Genomic DNA, 17,838 nt, shown 5'->3' with positions numbered 1-17,838 from the left:
GACAATTGATGTGGGCACAGTGGCGACAATTGATGTGGGCACAGTGGCGACAATTGATGTGGGCAGAGTGGGGGACAATTGATGTGGGCACAGTGGGGGACAATTGATGTGGGCACAGTGGCGACAATTGATGTGGGCACAGTGGCGACAATTGATGTGGGCAGAGTGGGGACAATTGATGTTGGCACAGTGGGGACAATTGATGTGGGCACAGTGGGGGACAATTGATGTGGGCACAGTGGGGACAATTGATGTGGGCACAGTGGCGACAATTGATGTAGGCACAGTGGTAACAATTGATGGCATTGCACAGTGGCTGCGTTTGATGGCACAGTGGCTGTGTTTGGCATGGCACAGTGGTGACAATTGATGGTACAGTGGCGACAATTGATGGCATGGCACAGTGGATGCATTTGATGAGCACAGTGGCTGCCTTTGATGGGCACAGTGAGACTGCAATTGTCTTTTTTTTTTTTTCATTTGTTTGCGCCCCCTTAAAAAATTTTGAGCACCAGCCGCCACTGCTGCCCAGAATTAATGGTTTCCCCCGTTTACCCTTTTTAACCACTTGCCGGCAACGCTATAGCAAAATGACAGCTACCATGCGGTCGGCCAGTTCTGGGAGGGCATCAAAGGGCGTTTATGAGTGCCGTCTATCAGTGCCCATCAGTGCTGCCTGTCGGTGCCCATCAGTGCCCATTAGCACAGCCTCATCAGTGCTCATCAGTGTCACCTATCAGTGCCCATCAGTGCAGCATCATCAGCACACATCAGTGAAAGAGAGAATAACCTGTTTCCAAATTTTTTTTGCACATTATTTATTGCTATATTGGGTACTGGGGGCCCTCCCTGGTGGTCCAGTGTGGGCATCCGAGGGGGGGGGGTTGCACTGATAAACAATCAGCGCCAACCCTCCCCTGTCAGGAGAGCCGCCGATCAGCTCTCCTCTACTCGCGTCTGTCAGACACGAGTGAGGAAGAGACGATCAACGGCTCTTGCTGTTTACATCGTGATCAGCCGTGATTGGACACGGCTGATCACGTGGTAAAGAGCCGAGATCGGAGATGCAGGGTGTCAGACTGACACCCCTCATCACCGATCACCGTGCACCCCCACGGGCTTGCGCCGGCATGTAATCCTGCAGGACGTCAATAGACGTCCAGTCAGGATTTCAGAACCACTTCCCGGACGTCAATATACTATTGACCGGGCGGGAAGTGGTTAAAAACCAAACACATATGAATTACACATGTTCTGGGGCTAATGTTATGCAGGTGAGGCATAGAGTGAGGTTAATTACCACCTTAATCAGCCACAGAACCTGTGTAATTAATATGTGTTTGGTTTTAAAGGGATGAGGTGGCAACCCTAACACTGCCCCTCATTAAATATATAGCCCCCCCAACCCCAAAAGATACAGTGCCCCTTTTACCATACAATGCCCCTCCTCCACACTGGATATACAAGGCCCCTCCCATTGTTGATCAGTGTCCTATACCAGCTCAGTCTTTAACAGTAAAAGTTGGAACACCCCAAGGTGGGCGGTATTATCCCAGTGTGTATGATTTTACCCCAAGGTGGGCGGTATTATCCCAGTGTGTGTGGTTTTACCCCAAGGTGGGCGGTATTATCCCAGTGTGTGTGGTTTTACCCCAAGGTGGGCGGTATTATCCCAGTGTGGGTGGTTTTACCCCAAGGTGGGCGGTATTATCCCAGTGTGTGTGGTTTTACCCCAAGGTGGGAGGTATTATCCCAGTGTGTATGATTTTACCCCAAGGTGGGCGGTATTATCCCAGTGTGTGTGGTTTTACCCCAAGGTGGGCGGTATTATCCCAGTGTGTGTGGTTTTACCCCAAGGTGGGCGGTATTATCCCAGTGTGGGTGGTTTTACCCCAAGGTGGGCGGTATTATCCCAGTGTGGGTGGTTTTACCCCAAGGTGGGCAGTATTATCCCAGTGTGTATGGTTTTACCCCAAGGTGGGCGGTATTATCCCAGTGTGTGTGGTTTTACCCCAAGGTGGGCGGTATTATCCCAGTGTGTGTGGTTTTAGCCCAAGGTGGGTGGTATTATCCCAGTGTGGGTGGTTTTACCCCAAGGTGGGCGGTATTCCCCCAGTGTGTGTGGTTTTACCCCAAGGTGGGAGGTATTATCCCAGTGTGTATGGTTTTACCCCAAGGTGGGCGGTATTATCCCAGTGTGTATGGTTTTACCCCAAGGTGGGCGGTATTATCCCAGTGTGTGTGGTTTTACCCCAAGGTGGGCTGTATTATCCCAGTGTGTGTGGTTTTAGCCCAAGGTGGGTGGTATTATCCCAGTGTGGGTGGTTTTACCCCAAGGTGGGCGGTATTATCCCAGTGTGTGTGGTTTTAGCCCAAGGTGGGTGGTATTATCCCAGTGTGGGTGGTTTTACCCCAAGGTGGGCGGTATTCCCCCAGTGTGTGTGGTTTTACCCCAAGGTGGGAGGTATTATCCCAGTGTGTGTGGTTTTACCCCAAGGTGGGCGGTATCATCCCAGTGTGTGTGGTTTTACCCCAAGGTGGGTGGTATTATCCCAGTGTGTGTGGTTTTACCCCAAGGTGGGCGGTATTATCCCAGTGTGTGTGGTTTTAGCCCAAGGTGGGTGGTATTATCCCAGTGTGGGTGGTTTTACCCCAAGGTGGGCGGTATTCCCCCAGTGTGTGTGGTTTTACCCCAAGGTGGGCGGTATTATCCCAGTGTGTGTGTGGTTTTACCCCAAGGTGGGAGGTATTATCCCAGTGTGTGTGGTTTTACCCCAAGGTGGGAGGTATTATCCCAGTGTGTGTGGTTTTACCCCAAGGTGGGCGGTATCATCCCAGTGTGTGTGGTTTTACCCCAAGGTGGGCGGTATTATCCCAGTGTGGGTGGTTTTACCCCAAGGTGGGCAGTATTATCCCAGTGTGTATGGTTTTACCCCAAGGTGGGCGGTATTATCCCAGTGTGTGTGGTTTTACCCCAAGGTGGGCGGTATTATCCCAGTGTGTGTGGTTTTAGCCCAAGGTGGGTGGTATTATCCCAGTGTGGGTGGTTTTACCCCAAGGTGGGCGGTATTCCCCCAGTGTGTGTGGTTTTACCCCAAGGTGGGCGGTATTATCCCAGTGTGTGTGTGGTTTTACCCCAAGGTGGGAGGTATTATCCCAGTGTGTGTGGTTTTACCCCAAGGTGGGCGGTATCATCCCAGTGTGTATGGTTTTACCCCAAGGTGGGCGCTATTATCCCAGTGTGTGTGGTTTTACCTCAAGGTGGGCACTATTATCCCAGTGTGTGTGGTTTTACCCCAAGGTGGGCGGTATTCCCCCAGTGTGTGTGGTTTTACCCCAAGGTGGGCGGTATTATCCCAGTGTGTGTGTGGTTTTACCCCAAGGTGGGAGGTATTATCCCAGTGTGTGTGGTTTTACCCCAAGGTGGGAGGTATTATCCCAGTGTGTGTGGTTTTACCCCAAGGTGGGCGGTATCATCCCAGTGTGTGTGGTTTTACCCCAAGGTGGGCGGTATTATCCCAGTGTGGGTGGTTTTACCCCAAGGTGGGCAGTATTATCCCAGTGTGTATGGTTTTACCCCAAGGTGGGCGGTATTATCCCAGTGTGTGTGGTTTTACCCCAAGGTGGGCGGTATTATCCCAGTGTGTGTGGTTTTAGCCCAAGGTGGGTGGTATTATCCCAGTGTGGGTGGTTTTACCCCAAGGTGGGCGGTATTCCCCCAGTGTGTGTGGTTTTACCCCAAGGTGGGCGGTATTATCCCAGTGTGTGTGTGGTTTTACCCCAAGGTGGGAGGTATTATCCCAGTGTGTGTGGTTTTACCCCAAGGTGGGCGGTATCATCCCAGTGTGTGTGGTTTTACCCCAAGGTGGGTGGTATTATCCCAGTGTGTGTGGTTTTTCCCCAAGGTGGGCGCTATTATCCCAGTGTGTATGGTTTTACCCCAAGGTGGACGGTATTATCCCAGTGTGTGTGGTTTTACCCCAAGGTGGGCTGTATTATCCCAGTGTGTATGGTTTTACCCCAAGGTGGGCGCTATTATCCCAGTGTGTGTGGTTTTTCCCCAAGGTGGGCGCTATTATCCCAGTGTGTATGGTTTACCCCAAGGTGGGCGGTATTATCCCAGTGTGTATGGTTTTACCCCAAGGTGGGCGCTATTATCCCAGTGTGTGTGGTTTTACCTCAAGGTGGGCACTATTATCCCAGTGTGTGTGGTTTTACCCCAAGGTGGGCGGTATTACCCCAGTGTGTGTGTGGTTTTACCCCAAGGTGGGCGCTATTATCCCAGTGTGTATGGTTTACCCCAAGGTGGGCGGTATTATCCCAGTGTGTATGGTTTACCCCAAGGTGGGCGGTATTATCCCAGTGTGTGTGGTTTTACCCCAAGGTGGGCGGTATTATCCGGCCCCCCTCCAGCCTTTGTGTGCAGGTCCCAAGGTTTCATGTTATCACTCACTGTACTGATTCCTCCACTGTGTCCATTCCTCCTGCATGTGGGTGGGCAGGAAGTTCAATCAGCACGGCTTCTGGAGACTTTGGCAGCAAACACCCCTCCCTGATCATGATGGTTGTTATTCCCCCAACTGTCGCTTTTTACCTTTTTGTCTACAAACCCAAGAAATTCTCCCTCTGCCTTCTAATCCAGTAAATGTGATGAAATGACGGAGAAAACGTTGGTAAAACCCCCTTGGCTCTCTTCTAAAATCTTCCTGAGACAGAAACAGAACCATATCAAACTGTATACAGGATGGGGGAGGGGAGCAGTGACAACCGGGACCCCGTATCCCCCCTCCGAGAAATCCACCTACCTCCGTCCCTGGGTGACCGATACCAGAAATACAGAGTGTTCTGAGCAGGGTGGAGACGGGACTGGAGGAGGGAGGAGAGAGAGAGGGAAATAAGACAGAGAGAGAGAGGGTGGAAAGAGATGAGAGAGAGGGGGAGAGAGAGAGGGAGAAATAGGTGAGAGAGAGGGGGAAGTGTGAGAAAGGATAGAGTGTGGGGGGAGAGAGAGAAAGAAGACAGAGAGAGAGGGTGGAAAGAAGTGAGAGAGAGGGGGAGAGAGAGAGGGAGAAAGAGGTGAGAGAGAGGGGGAAGTGGGAGAAAGGATAGAGTGTGGGGGGAGAGAGAGAAAGAAGACAGAGAGAGAGGGTGGAAAGAGGTGAGAGAGAGGGGGAGAGAGAGAGGGAGAAAGAGGTGAGAGAGAGGGGGAAGTGGGAGAAAGGAGAGAGTGTGGGGGGAGAGAGAGGGTTGAAAGAGGAGAGGGAGATAAGAGAGAGGGGGAGAGATAGGGGGAAGTGGAGAGAGAGTGAGAGAGAGGGGAGGGAGAGAGAGAAGAGGGAGGAGAGATATGGGGAGAGAGAGGAGAGGGAGATGAGAGAGAATGGGGGAGAAAGAGGAAAGAGGAAAGGGAGATGAGAGAGAGAAGGGCGAGGGAGAGGGGAAGAGAGAGGGGGAGTGGAGAAGTGAGGGAGAGAGGGGGGAGAGGGAGAGAGAGATGAGAGAGAGCGAGGAAGAGGAGAGAGGGGGAAGGGAGAGAGAGAGGATGGAGAATAGAGAAGAGAGGGCAGAAAGGAGAGTGAGGGGGAGAGAGGAGAAAGAGAGGGGGAAAGAAAGAAATTAGAGGGTGGGAAAGAGAGGGGGAAGAGAGAGGGGAATTATAGAGGGAGAGAGGAGAAAGAGAGGGAGAGAGGAGAAAGAGAGGGGGAGAGAAAGTGTGAAGAGAGAGAGAGAGAGAGAGGGGGAGATTAGAGAGGAGAGGGGGAGAGAGGGGAAAGAGGGAAGACAGAGAGAGAGGGGGAAGAGAGAAAGGAGAAAGAGAGGTGGGAGAGAGGGGGAGAGAGAGGGAGAGAGGGAGGAGAGAGAGGGAGAGAGGGAGGAGAGAGAGGAGGAGGAGAGAGGGGGAGAGAGGGAGGAGAGAGAGGAGGAGGAGAGAGGGGGAGAGGGAGGAGAGAGAGGGAGATGGGAGGAGAGGGAGATATGAGAGAGAGTGAAAGAGAGGGGGATAGGAGAGAGAGGGAGGAGAGAGAGAGGGGAGAGGGAGATATGAGAGAGAGTGAGGAGAGAGAGAGAGATGGAGATAGGAGAGAGAGGGAGATAGGAGAGAGAAGGAGAGAGGGGGAGAGAGGGAGATAGGAGAGGGAGAAGAGAGTCAGGGAGAGAGGGAGATAGGGGAGAGAGAGGGAGGAGAGAGAGGGAGATAGGAGAGTGAAGGGGAGAGAGGGAGATAGGAGAGGGAGGAGAGAGGGAGATAGGAGAGAGAAGGAGAGAGAGGGAGATAAGAGAGGGAGGAGAGAGGGAGATAGGAGAGAGAAGGGGAGAGATGAAGATAGGAGAGAGAGGGTGAGAGGGAGATAGGGAGAGAGGGGGGAGCGGAGAGGGGGAGAGAGGAGAGAAAGGGGGAGAGAGGAGAGAGAGGGAGGTGAGAGGGGGTGAGGGAGGAGAGAGGGAGGAGAGAGGAGAGGTAGTGGAGGGAGGAAGGGGGGAGAGAGAGGGGAGAGAAGAGAGGGAACAGTGTGGTAGACTATCACAGATATGAACCTCACTCTCATTAATGCATTTCCAGTCACTTTCAGAAATATCTGTCATCCTGTAGGTAGGTGTAGTTTAGTTTTTCCACTGCAGGTGGCGCAGACCCCTTTAAAAGATGACTGGGGGGGGAACCTTTATTCTACATGAGTGGGGCTTTAAATTGTAAGCTCTTGTGGGCAGAGCCCTCTTTAGCTTCTATACATTTTTTGGACTTACAAATAGTGCGGCACCAAAGCTTGTAATAGATATATATTATTATTATTATAATTTTAGTGCTAGCAGTTGGTGTGGCCATCAAATCTAAGCTCAGAGCGCCCCCGTGTGGTCAGATGGACAGGTTTACATTCCTCTGTATGAAATATGACTCCCATACGTAGATTTAGGGGAAGTCCTTATTATACACAAGAGGACTAACCTTCTGAAATACGGACTCTGCTCTAATGGGTCTAGACCAGAGATCTCCAAACTACCACCCTCAGCTGTTGAGGAACTACACGTCCCATGAGGCATTGTAAAACTCTGACATGACTGGGCATGATGGGAATTGCAGTTCCGGAACAACTGGAGGGCCATGGTTTGGAGACCCCTGGTCTAGAAGATCATGAAATGATCAGAAAAGCACCTATGGTCTGGTCTATGTGTGCTTTACTGATTATTTCAGGATTTTCGGGTCTCCTGCTGGCTGTGGCCCTTCACGCCCAGACACATTATGTATTTTCATTTTGCTCTCCATGGTCAAAAACAGCAGGGGCACCAATTTCAACCCCTCAATCCCTCCCTCTGTCCTCGTCATGTGTCCTCTTCTCAGTTTGACTTGTTGACTAGAGATGTACAGAACTGTTCGCCGGCGAATAATTTGCGGCGATTTTTGCGCGTTCTCCGATGCGCACGAACATATGCGCTGTTCGATCCGCCTCCTATTAATTATCATTGAGCAAACTTTGACCCTCTACCTCACAGTCAGCAGACACATTCCAACCAATCAGCAGCATACCCTCCCTCCCTGACCCTCCCACCTCTAGGGCAGCATCCATTTTAGATTCATTCTGAACCTGCATTCCTAGTGAGAGGAGGGACAGAGTTGCTGCTGCTGAATTGATAGGGAAAGCATAGCTAGGCTAGTGTACTCCAGTCCTGAAAGACTCATCTGATCTCTGCTGTAAGGACAGCACCCCAAAAAGCCCTTTTTAGGGCTAGTATATCAGTCAGCGTTTTTTTTCCCCTCTGTAATCTAATTGCAGTTGCCTGGCTGCCAGCGTGTGTCAGGGGTACAGCGTACACTGTGCCCAGTGCCACCCACCACTCATCTATCTTGGTGGCACAGTACATAACATTTAAAAAAAAAAATATTACTGCAATATAATAGTAGTCAGTTGTCTGGCTGGCAGTGTGTGTCAGGGGTACAGCGTACACTGTGCCCAGTGCCACACACCACTCATCTATCTTGGTGGCACAGTACATAACATTTAAAAAAAAAAAATATTACTGCAACATAATAGTAGTCAGTTGTCTGGCTGCCAGCGTGTGTCAGGGGTACAGCATACACTGTGCCCAGTGCCACCCACCACTCATCTATCTTGGTGGCACAGTACATAACATTTAAAAAAAAAATATTACTGCAATATAATAGTAGTCAGTTGCCTGGCTGCCAGCGTGTGTCAGGGGTACAGCATACACTGTGCCCAGTGCCACCCACCACTCATCTATCTTGGTGGCACAGTACATAACATTTAAAAACCCCGAAAATTTAACTGCAATAGAATAGTAGTCAGTTGCCAGCATGTGTCAGGCTCATAGTGTAAACTGTGCCCACTTGCCCAGTGCCACCACTCATATATCTGGTGGCATAGTATATTAAATTTAAAAAGAAAAAACACAATTTTGACTGCAATAGAATAACAGTTAGTTGTCTGCAGGCGTGTGTCAGGCCTACAGCGTCTACTCTGCCAACTTCTGCCAGTGTACAGTGCCACTCATATCTGGTGTCACAGTAGCTTGCACGCATAGTACAACTAAACAAATAAAAAAAATGATGCTAATTAGCTAATGCTAATGGACTGTTTGCAGGTGTTTGCGGTGCGTTAAACGGGGAGTTTGGTCTGTCAGAGTTTGGTCTGTCACTGTGAACCCTATTACAGACAGGGTTAGGGTTACAGATAGGGTTAGGGTTAGAGATAGGGTTAGGGTTACAGACAGGGTTAGGGTTACAGATAGGGTTAGGGTTACAGATAGGGTTAGGGTTACAGATAGGGTTATGGTTACAGACTGTAACCCTAACCCTAACCCTATCTGTAACCCTAACCCTGTCTGTAACCCTACCCTACTCTAACCCTATCTGTAACCCTAACCCTATCTGTTACCCTAACCCTATCTGTAACCCTAACCCTATCTGTAACCCTAACCCTGTCTGTAACCCTACCCTACTCTAACCCTATCTGTAACCCTAACCCTATCTGTTACCCTAACCCTATCTGTAACCCTAACCCTATCTGTAACCCTAACCCTATCTGTAACCCTAACCCTATCTGTAACCCTAACCCTAACTGTAACCCTAACCCTATCTGTTACCCTAACCCTATCTATAACCCTAACCCTATCTGTTACCCTAACCCTATCTGTTACCCTAACCCTATCTGTTACCCTAACCCTATCTGTTACCCTAACCCTATCTGTTACCCTAACCCTAACCCTAAGCCTTACACTACCTGATCGATATAACATCATACTTGATGTTTTAAAGCACGTTATTCCAAACAATTTAGGAATGTTAGGTGATTTATGCCCTTTATGGATTAAAAACGGACTCTGCGACAACTACGTAATTTTCCATGGGAGTTTTGCCATGGATCCCCCTCCGGCATGCCACAGTCCAGGTGTTAGTCCCTTTAAGTTACAATACTTTTTTTTATTGTTGTTTGCATACAAAAAAATACAAAAGATATTACATCATCGTGCATAATATAAAAAATACACAACCATACATTTTTCCCCATTTTCCCGCTATCTTGTCCTCACCTCTTTCTTTGTACCATTTTAAATAAATGAAAGATCTCTTTATTCTAAACTGTCATACCTCGCCTCCCCCCCCCCCACCCCACACACCCTCACCCTCCCACCCACCCTCCCATCACACCGTGAGCCAATTTTGGAGATCAATATACTTTAAGTGAATCTTCCCCATGGAGGAATGCCCGATAGCGGGTTAAGATATTTATTGAATTTGAATGACGACAGTCCTCTTTTTATATAGAGCATCCTGTTTCATCTAGCCAGGGTTTCCACATCCTCACAAACTTTCTATAATTGCCCTGCCTAGTGAGTGTCACTCTCTCACTCCAAATCATTGTGTTAATGGTTTCAACCCAAGATTTAGCAGTGGGTGGTATCTGGGCCTGCCACCTCAACGCAATTAACTTCCTTGCCTGGAAGAGGCATCTCAGTACCACTTCAAGGGAGCTGGCTGGCACTCTATTCTCCTCTATGCTGCCTAATAAGCATATCTTAGACTCAGCTTCTAGCTTAGTTTTAAAAGTTTTATTTATTTTGGCAACCACCTCCTCCCAGTATCTAAATAGCTTAGGACATTTCCACAGCATGTGGATAAGATTGCCTGTCGCTCTGCACCTTGGACATTCGTCAGTGCTTCTCCACCCGAGATTGAACATTCTCCTGGGGGTATAGTATACTCTATGCAAGAGGAACAAGTGTGATACTTTCTGAGATGGGGAGATCGAAACCAATACCCCCCTCCTCAAGATCGCACTCCATTGTTCCGTGGTCATTTGACCTAAGTCTTTCTCCCATCCTGTCCTGCTCTTAGTAAGGCCTGCCCTACTTATGGTTTTAGCTCCTATTCTAGAGTACAGCTCGGATATCAGGCCTTTAGTTGTTTTTGAAGAGGTTATTTTCAGGAGGGTGGGAGCTGGGGACCATACGATGGGTTGTAGCCCAAACTGAGCTTGGATGGCGTGTCGGATCTGGAGATATCTGTAAAATGTTTTATATGTTATGTTGAATTCCTGTCGCAAGTCTGCGAAGGATTTCATCTGTTCTCCGTTGTACAATTGGTTTAAACGGGTTATCCCTTGTCTCTCCCATTCTTTACATCTCTCAATGTTTTTTAATTCTTTTAAGTTTTGATTGCACCAGAGAGGGGTAAAAATTGTTATTCCCTTGTAGCCCATCAATACTTTTGTTGTTTGCCACACTTTAAGGCTAAGTTTTATAGTTGGACATTTATGGACAAACGAGCCCGCCTCAAGTGCCTCCACTATTGTCCTATGTGGTGCCCCAGTTAGCATCAATCTACCGGAGTTCCCACCTCCCTCCAGTTTGCAGTTCGCAAGATGATGTAACTGCGAGGCTAGAAAGTATGTTTTCGGGTGTGGGACTGCCATTCCCCCCTCTTTAGCTGGTAACTGCATGGTCTGGAGACAAATCCTGGCTTGTCCCTTCTTCCAGATTAACTCTCTGAAGAGGAATTATATCCTTTTGAACCATTTTTGATCTATCCAAACTGGGGAGTTCTGGAGGATATAGAGTAACTGGGGCAACCATAGCATCTTTATTAGATTACATCGCCCCGCTATGGATAATGGTGTTAGTCCCTTTGAAACAACTTTTTCATCATTATTGTGGCCGGAAAGAGTCCCTGTGGGTTTTAAAATTTGCCTGCCCATTGAAGTCTATGGCGGTTTGCCCGGTTCGCGCATTCGCGAACATATGCGCAAGTTCACAATCGGCGTTCGCGAATGCAAAATTTTAGGTTTGGGACATCACTATTGTTGACCTGTCTAGATAAATCTCGCAGAGTCTACCAGAATGGCGATGTTGACTTTCAACTTCAGTGACACCAAATATTGGTTTTGGCCGGACACTGGCGAGTCTCCAAGACTGAAATATCCTTCTGAAGCTCTGAAGATAACATTCTTACTGTACTTTGTGTCTCTGCTCCTCCCACAAGGCCATAAGAGAGTGGTACCCACTAGGCCAGTACTCATAAGATGTGCTAGTCCTGAGTATAGATAGTTCACCATTCAGACATCGATAGATGGTATGGGGAGGAGGAGGAGTGGGATGGGGGATGGAGGGGAAATGGAGGACTGAGATGGGAATAAGAGGGGCATTTGCTCACTAGACCAGTGCTAATAAGATATGTTGGCCCTGAGTAGAGATAGTTCACCGTTCAGACATTGATGGAGGGTATGATATACTGTATAATCCCTAATCAGACTTCCAATGAAAGCATCTGCCAGAGGAGGACTGAGATGAGGGGTGGAGGGGCATTTGTCCACTAGGCCAGTACCAATAAGATAGGTTGGCCAGAGTACAGATATTTACCCATTCAGACATCGATGGAGGGTATGATATATCCCCTTCATTCAGACTTGCAATCACAGCATCTAACAGAAGAGTGGGAAGGGGGATCGGTGGGGAATGTACCCACTAGGCCAGTACTAATGAGATATGTTGGCCTGTGAGTAGAGATAGTTCACTGCTCAGACATTGGCGGAGGGTATGATATATCCTCCTTATTCAGACCTGAGATCACAGAATTCAGCAATGGAGGACTGAGATGGGAAGAAGAGTGGCACTTGCTCACTAGGCCTGTGCTACTACGATATGTTGGCCTTGAGTAGAGACAGTTTACCGTTCGGACATTGATGGAGGGTATGATATTTTATGGAGGGTATGATATATTCTCCTTATTCAGACCTGAAATGACAGCATCTGGCAGAGGAGGACTGAGGTGAGGGGTGGAGGGGCGTTTGACCACTAGGCCAGTACCAATAACATAGTTGGCCCCAAGTACAGATATTTACCCATTCAGACATCAATGGGTGGTATAATATATACTTTCTTATTCAGAACTGCCATCACAGGCCCAGATTCACAAAGCACTTACGCCGACGTATAACTCGTTACACCGACGTAAGTGCAAATGTGCGTCGGCGTATGTGTGCGGCAGACCCACAAACCAAAATGCGCCTAAAAACAGGCTATACCCAGCCGACGTAGCTTGCTCACGCCGGCGTAGGGTGGGCACACATTTGGGCTGGACGCATGGTGCCGCTCCCATTGATTAGCCATTCAAACATGCAAATTAGGGAAATACACCGATTCACGAACGTGCGCGTGCCCGGCGCATGCTACGCGAGATGCGCGTAAGTTGTACGTCCGGCGTAAAGTTATTCCCCATAAATGAGGTGCAACCCGGCAACAGACATGCAAAGGTCTGCACCAGGGAACACAAGCCGGCATATTTTACGTTGGACGTGTGTCTGGCTGGGCGTACGTTATGTTCACGGCGTACGCAGTGATCCTGCGTAGCTTAGGCAGTTGTGCCGTTGTGGTTGTAAGCAAGCGCAGGGGGGTGCTGTGCATGCGTCCACGTTACATGCGCAGTTCGTGATACGTACCTGTCTGGCGCTCGGCCCATCATTTCGCATGGGGTCACGCCTCATTTGCATGGGATCACGCCACTTCCACCTATGCCGACGTGCGCCTTCAAAACCCACGCCACGCTGTTGGAAGCACTGGCTTGCTAAATGCAATGCTTGCCTCTCCACGCTGCGTTGGCGTAGCGTACAGTGTTTGCTCTACGGCGGTGTAATGTGCGCCTTGTTCTCTGTGAATCTGGGTCAGTGTTTGGCTGAGGAGCACTGAAATGGGAAGGGGGGTGGGGGAGTGGAGGGACATTTTCCCACTAGGTCAGTACTAATAAGGCATGCTGGCTCAGAGTAGATAGTTCACCATTCATACAGTGATGGAGGGTATGATATATTCTCTCCATTCAGACCTGCGATCACAGCATCTGGCAGAGGAGGACTGGGTTTGGTAGAGTAGAATTTGCCCACTGGGCCAGTACTAATAAGGCATGTTGGCCCTGAGAAGAGCCATTTAGACATTGGAGGGTATAATATATTCTCTTCCTTCAGACCTGCGATTAGAGCATCTAGAAGAGAAGGACGGGGATTGGTATAGAGGGGCATTTGCCCACTGGGCCAGGACTAATAAGGCATGTTGGCCCTGAGTAGAGATCATTTTCTATTCAGACATTGATGGAGGGTATGATATATTCTCTTCATTCAAATCTGCGATCACAGTGTCTGGCAGAGGAGGACAGTGATGATGGCTGAATGGGGCATTACCAATAAAGATATGTTGGGCTGGTGGCCCCAAGTGGAGATACTTCACCATTCAAGTATTGATAATAGCAGGAGAGACACTTAGTTGGTATTATATAGCCTCCTCACCCAGAGCTGTGATCACAGCGTTTGACAGAGGAGGCTGGTGATGGTGGGTAAATGGGGCATTTGCCCCGATAGACCAGTACCAATAAGATATGGTGGGCTGGTGGCCCCAAGTGGAGATACTTCACCATTCAAGTATTGATAATAGCAGGAGAGACACTTAGTTGGTATTATATAGCCTCCTCATCCAGAGTTGTGATCACAGCGTTTGACAGAGGAGGCTGGTGATGGTGGGTAAATGGGGAATTTGCCCGATAGGCCAGTACCAATAAGATATGGTGGGCTGGTGGCCCCAAGAGGAGATACTTCACCATTCAAGTATTGATAATAGCAGGAGAGACGCTTAGTTGGTATTATATAGCCTCCTCACCCAGAGCTGTGATCACAGCGTTTGACAGAGGAGGCTGGTGATGGTGGGTAAATGGGGCATTTGTCCGATATGCCAGTACCAATAAGATATGGTGGGCTGGTAGCCCCAAGTGGAGATACTTCACCATTCGAGTATTGATAATAGCAGGAGAGACACTTAGTTGGTATTATATAGCCTCCTCATCCAGAGTTGTGATCACAGCGTTTGACAGAGGAGGCTGGTGATGGTGGGTAAATGGGGCATTTGCCCGATAGGCCAGTACCAATAAGATATGTTGGGCTGGTGGCCCCAAGTGGAGATACTTCACCATTCAAGTATTGATAATAGCAGGAGAGACACTTAGTTGGTATTATATAGCCTCCTCATCCAGAGTTGTGATCACAGCGTTTGACAGAGGAGGCTGGTGATGGTGGGTAAATGGGGCATTTGCCTGATAGGCCAGTACCAATAAGATATGTTGGGCTGGTGGCCCCAAGTGGAGATACTTCACCATTCAAGTACTGATAATAGCAGGAGAGACACTTAGTTGGTATTATATAGCCTCCTCATCCAGAGTTGTGATCACAGCGTTTGACAGAGGAGGCTGGTGATGGTGGGTAAATGGGGCATTTGCCCGATAGGCCAGTACCAATAAGATATGGTGGGCTGGTGGCCCCAAGAGGAGATACTTCACCATTCAAGTATTGATAATAGCAGGAGAGACACTTAGTTGGTATTATATAGCCTCCTCATCCAGAGTTGTGATCACAGCGTTTGACAGAGGAGGCTGGTGATGGTGGGTAAATGGGGCATTTGCCCGATAGGCCAGTACCAATAAGATATGGTGGGCTGGTAGCCCCAAGTGGAGATACTTCACCATTCAAGTATTGATAATAGCAGGAGAGACACTTAGTTGGTATTATATAGCCTCCTCATCCAGAGTTGTGATCACAGCGTTTGACAGAGGAGGCTGGTGATGGTGGGTAAATGGGGCATTTGCCCGATAGGCCAGTACCAATAAGATATGTTGGGCTGGTGGCCCCAAGTGGAGATACTTCACCATTCAAGTATTGATAATAGCAGGAGAGACACTTAGTTGGTATTATATAGCCTCCTCACCCAGAGCTGTGATCACAGCGTTTGACAGAGGAGGCTGGTGATGGTGGGTAAATGAGGCATTTGCCCAATAGGCCAGTACCAATAAGATATGGTGGGCTGGTGGCCCTAAGTGGAAATACTTTGCCATTCAGACAGCAATAAGAGCCAGAGTGACACTTGGGTGTTATATAAACTGTTTGGGGTGCCAATAGGAGTGAATGGCAGCCAAGCGCTGAACATGTTGCCGCCAATTTTAGCATAATATGGAATCGCGGGCAGGATCGGCAAATGGGGCCTAATAGGATATAAGGCGAATTTCCTTGTCTGTGTTTTTGGATAACATTGGGCATATGGTGTGAATGGGCCTTTAGGTTGTATCTACCATGGAAAAGACCACTTTATTTGGCTCCCCCCCCCCCAAGGACGTGGGTTCCCAGTCCTTCCCTGAGTCCATGATAGGTGGTGTCCCCATGCGATGCATCCAGTTTTCTAATGACTCCCTTCTAATGATATTAGTCCATTGCACCCACATAAATGGAGAAGGTATAAGACTCATCCAAAACCTTAGAAGAACCCCGAGTGACTCCAGACTCCAATGTATATAAAGCCCAAAACATTTGTTGTCAGCTTTAAATGGGGTGGCGATATGTTAGAACCCCTGTCGGGTTTTTATTGCTGCCTTTGGGGCAATGAGTCTCTTTATTTGTCCAGGAAACAATTCTCCTCGGGACTGAGGAGCCTATTGGGCCTTGGAAATATTCACCTCTATGTATTTTCCCTTTTTTTGATGCATTTTTCATTGAAAGCAAAGGAAGTACACGTTGATGGCGATCAATATGCGGCGTTGTGCAGCCATAACACACAGACACTTTGTAGTGCCCCAATGTTGTGTGTCAGTGAGAGGAATAGTGTCCCATCATTGGTGTCAGTGGGAAGAATAGTGTCCCATCATTGGTGTCAGTGGGAAGAATAGTGTCCCATCATTAGTGTCAGTGGGAAGAATAGTGTCCCATCATTGGTGTCAGTGGGAGGAATAGTGTCCCATCATTAGTGTCAGTGGGAGGAATAGTGTCCCATCATTGGTATCAGTGGGAGGAATAGTGTCCCATCATTGGTATCAGTGGGAGGAATAGTGTCCCATCATTGGTGTCAGTGGGGTGAAATAGTGTCCCATCATTGGTGTCAGTGGGAGGAATAGTGCCCCATCATTGGTGTCAGTGGAAGGAATAGTGTCTCATCATTGGTATCAGTGGAAGGAATAGTGTCCCATCATTGGTGTCAGTGGGAGGAATAGTGTCCCATCATTGGTGTCAGTGGGAAGAATAGTGTCCCATCATTGGTGTCAGTGGGAAGAATAGTGTCCCATCATTGGTGTCAGTGGGAAGAATAGTGTCCCATCATTGGTGTCAGTTGGTGAAATAGTGTCCCATCATTGGTGTCAGTGGGAGGAATAGTGTCCCATCATTGGTGTCAGTGGGAGGAATAGTGTCCCATCATTGGTGCCAGGGGGAGGAATAGTGTCCCATCATTGGTATCAGTGGAAGGAATAGTGTCCCATCATTGGTATCAGTGGGAGGAATAGTGTCCCATCATTGGTGTCAGTGGGAGGAATAGTGCCCCATCATTGGTGTCAGTGGGAGGAATAGTGTCCCATCATTGGTATCAGTGGGAGGAATAGTGGCCCATCATTGGTTTCAGTGGGAAGAATATTGTCCCATCATTGGTGTCAGTGGGAAGAATAGTGTCCCATCATTAGTGTCAGTGGGAAGAATAGTGTCCCATCATTGGTGTCAGTGGGAGGAATAGTGTCCCATCTTTAGTGTCAGTGGGAGGAATAGTGTCCCATCATTGGTATCAGTGGGAGGAATAGTGTCCCATCATTGGTATCAGTGGGAGGAATAGTGTCCCATCATTGGTGTCAGTGGGGTGAAATAGTGTCCCATCATTGGTGTCAGTGGGAGGAATAGTGCCCCATCATTGGTGTCAGTGGAAGGAATAGTGTCTCATCATTGGTATCAGTGGAAGGAATAGTGTCCCATCATTGGTGTCAGTGGGAGGAATAGTGTCCCATCATTGGTGTCAGTGGGAAGAATAGTGTCCCATCATTGGTGTCAGTGGGAAGAATAGTGTCCCATCATTGGTGTCAGTGGGAAGAATAGTGTCCCATCATTGGTGTCAGTTGGTGAAATAGTGTCCCATCATTGGTGTCAGTGGGAGGAATAGTGTCCCATCATTGGTGTCAGTGGGAGGAATAGTGTCCCATCATTGGTGCCAGGGGGAGGAATAGTGTCCCATCATTGGTATCAGTGGAAGGAATAGTGTCCCATCATTGGTATCAGTGGGAGGAATAGTGTCCCATCATTGGTGTCAGTGGGAGGAATAGTGCCCCATCATTGGTGTCAGTGGGAGGAATAGTGTCCCATCATTGGTATCAGTGGGAGGAATAGTGGCCCATCATTGGTGTCAGTGGGGGGAATAGTGGCCCATCATTGGTGTCAGTGGGAGGAATAGTGTCCCATCATTGGTGTCAGTGGGAAGAATAGTGTCCCATCATTAGTGTCAGTGGGAAGAATAGTGTCCCATCATTGGTGTCAGTGGGAGGAATAGTGT

At 48.6% G+C, this 17,838-nt stretch overlaps 1 protein-coding gene across 2 annotated transcripts in view; it reads right to left on the bottom strand.

Moving 5' to 3' along the window:
- The window catches only part of LOC120933769 (phospholipid scramblase 2-like), a 36,219-nt gene extending 31,306 nt beyond the window's left edge, over positions 1-4,913 (bottom strand). Inside the window, exon 1 of one of the 2 annotated variants that reach the window (XM_040347163.1) lies at positions 4,806-4,913. Coding sequence is in view for 1 of the 2 variants with exons in the window: in XM_040347162.1 (XP_040203096.1) it covers positions 4,454-4,490 (37 nt within the window). In the remaining variant the exon portion in view is untranslated. Of the gene's footprint in view, positions 1-4,453; positions 4,726-4,805 lie in introns of those variants that run through there. The other variant, XM_040347162.1, reaches the window with a different exon arrangement.
- Positions 4,914-17,838: the final 12,925 nt, after the last annotated feature.

Source organism: Rana temporaria, chromosome 3 (genome assembly GCF_905171775.1).
Source record: "Rana temporaria chromosome 3, aRanTem1.1, whole genome shotgun sequence".
Lineage (NCBI taxonomy): Eukaryota > Metazoa > Chordata > Amphibia > Anura > Ranidae > Rana > Rana temporaria.
The sequence above is the reverse complement of the archived record's forward strand: the minus strand, read 5'-3'. Positions and strand labels throughout refer to the sequence as shown.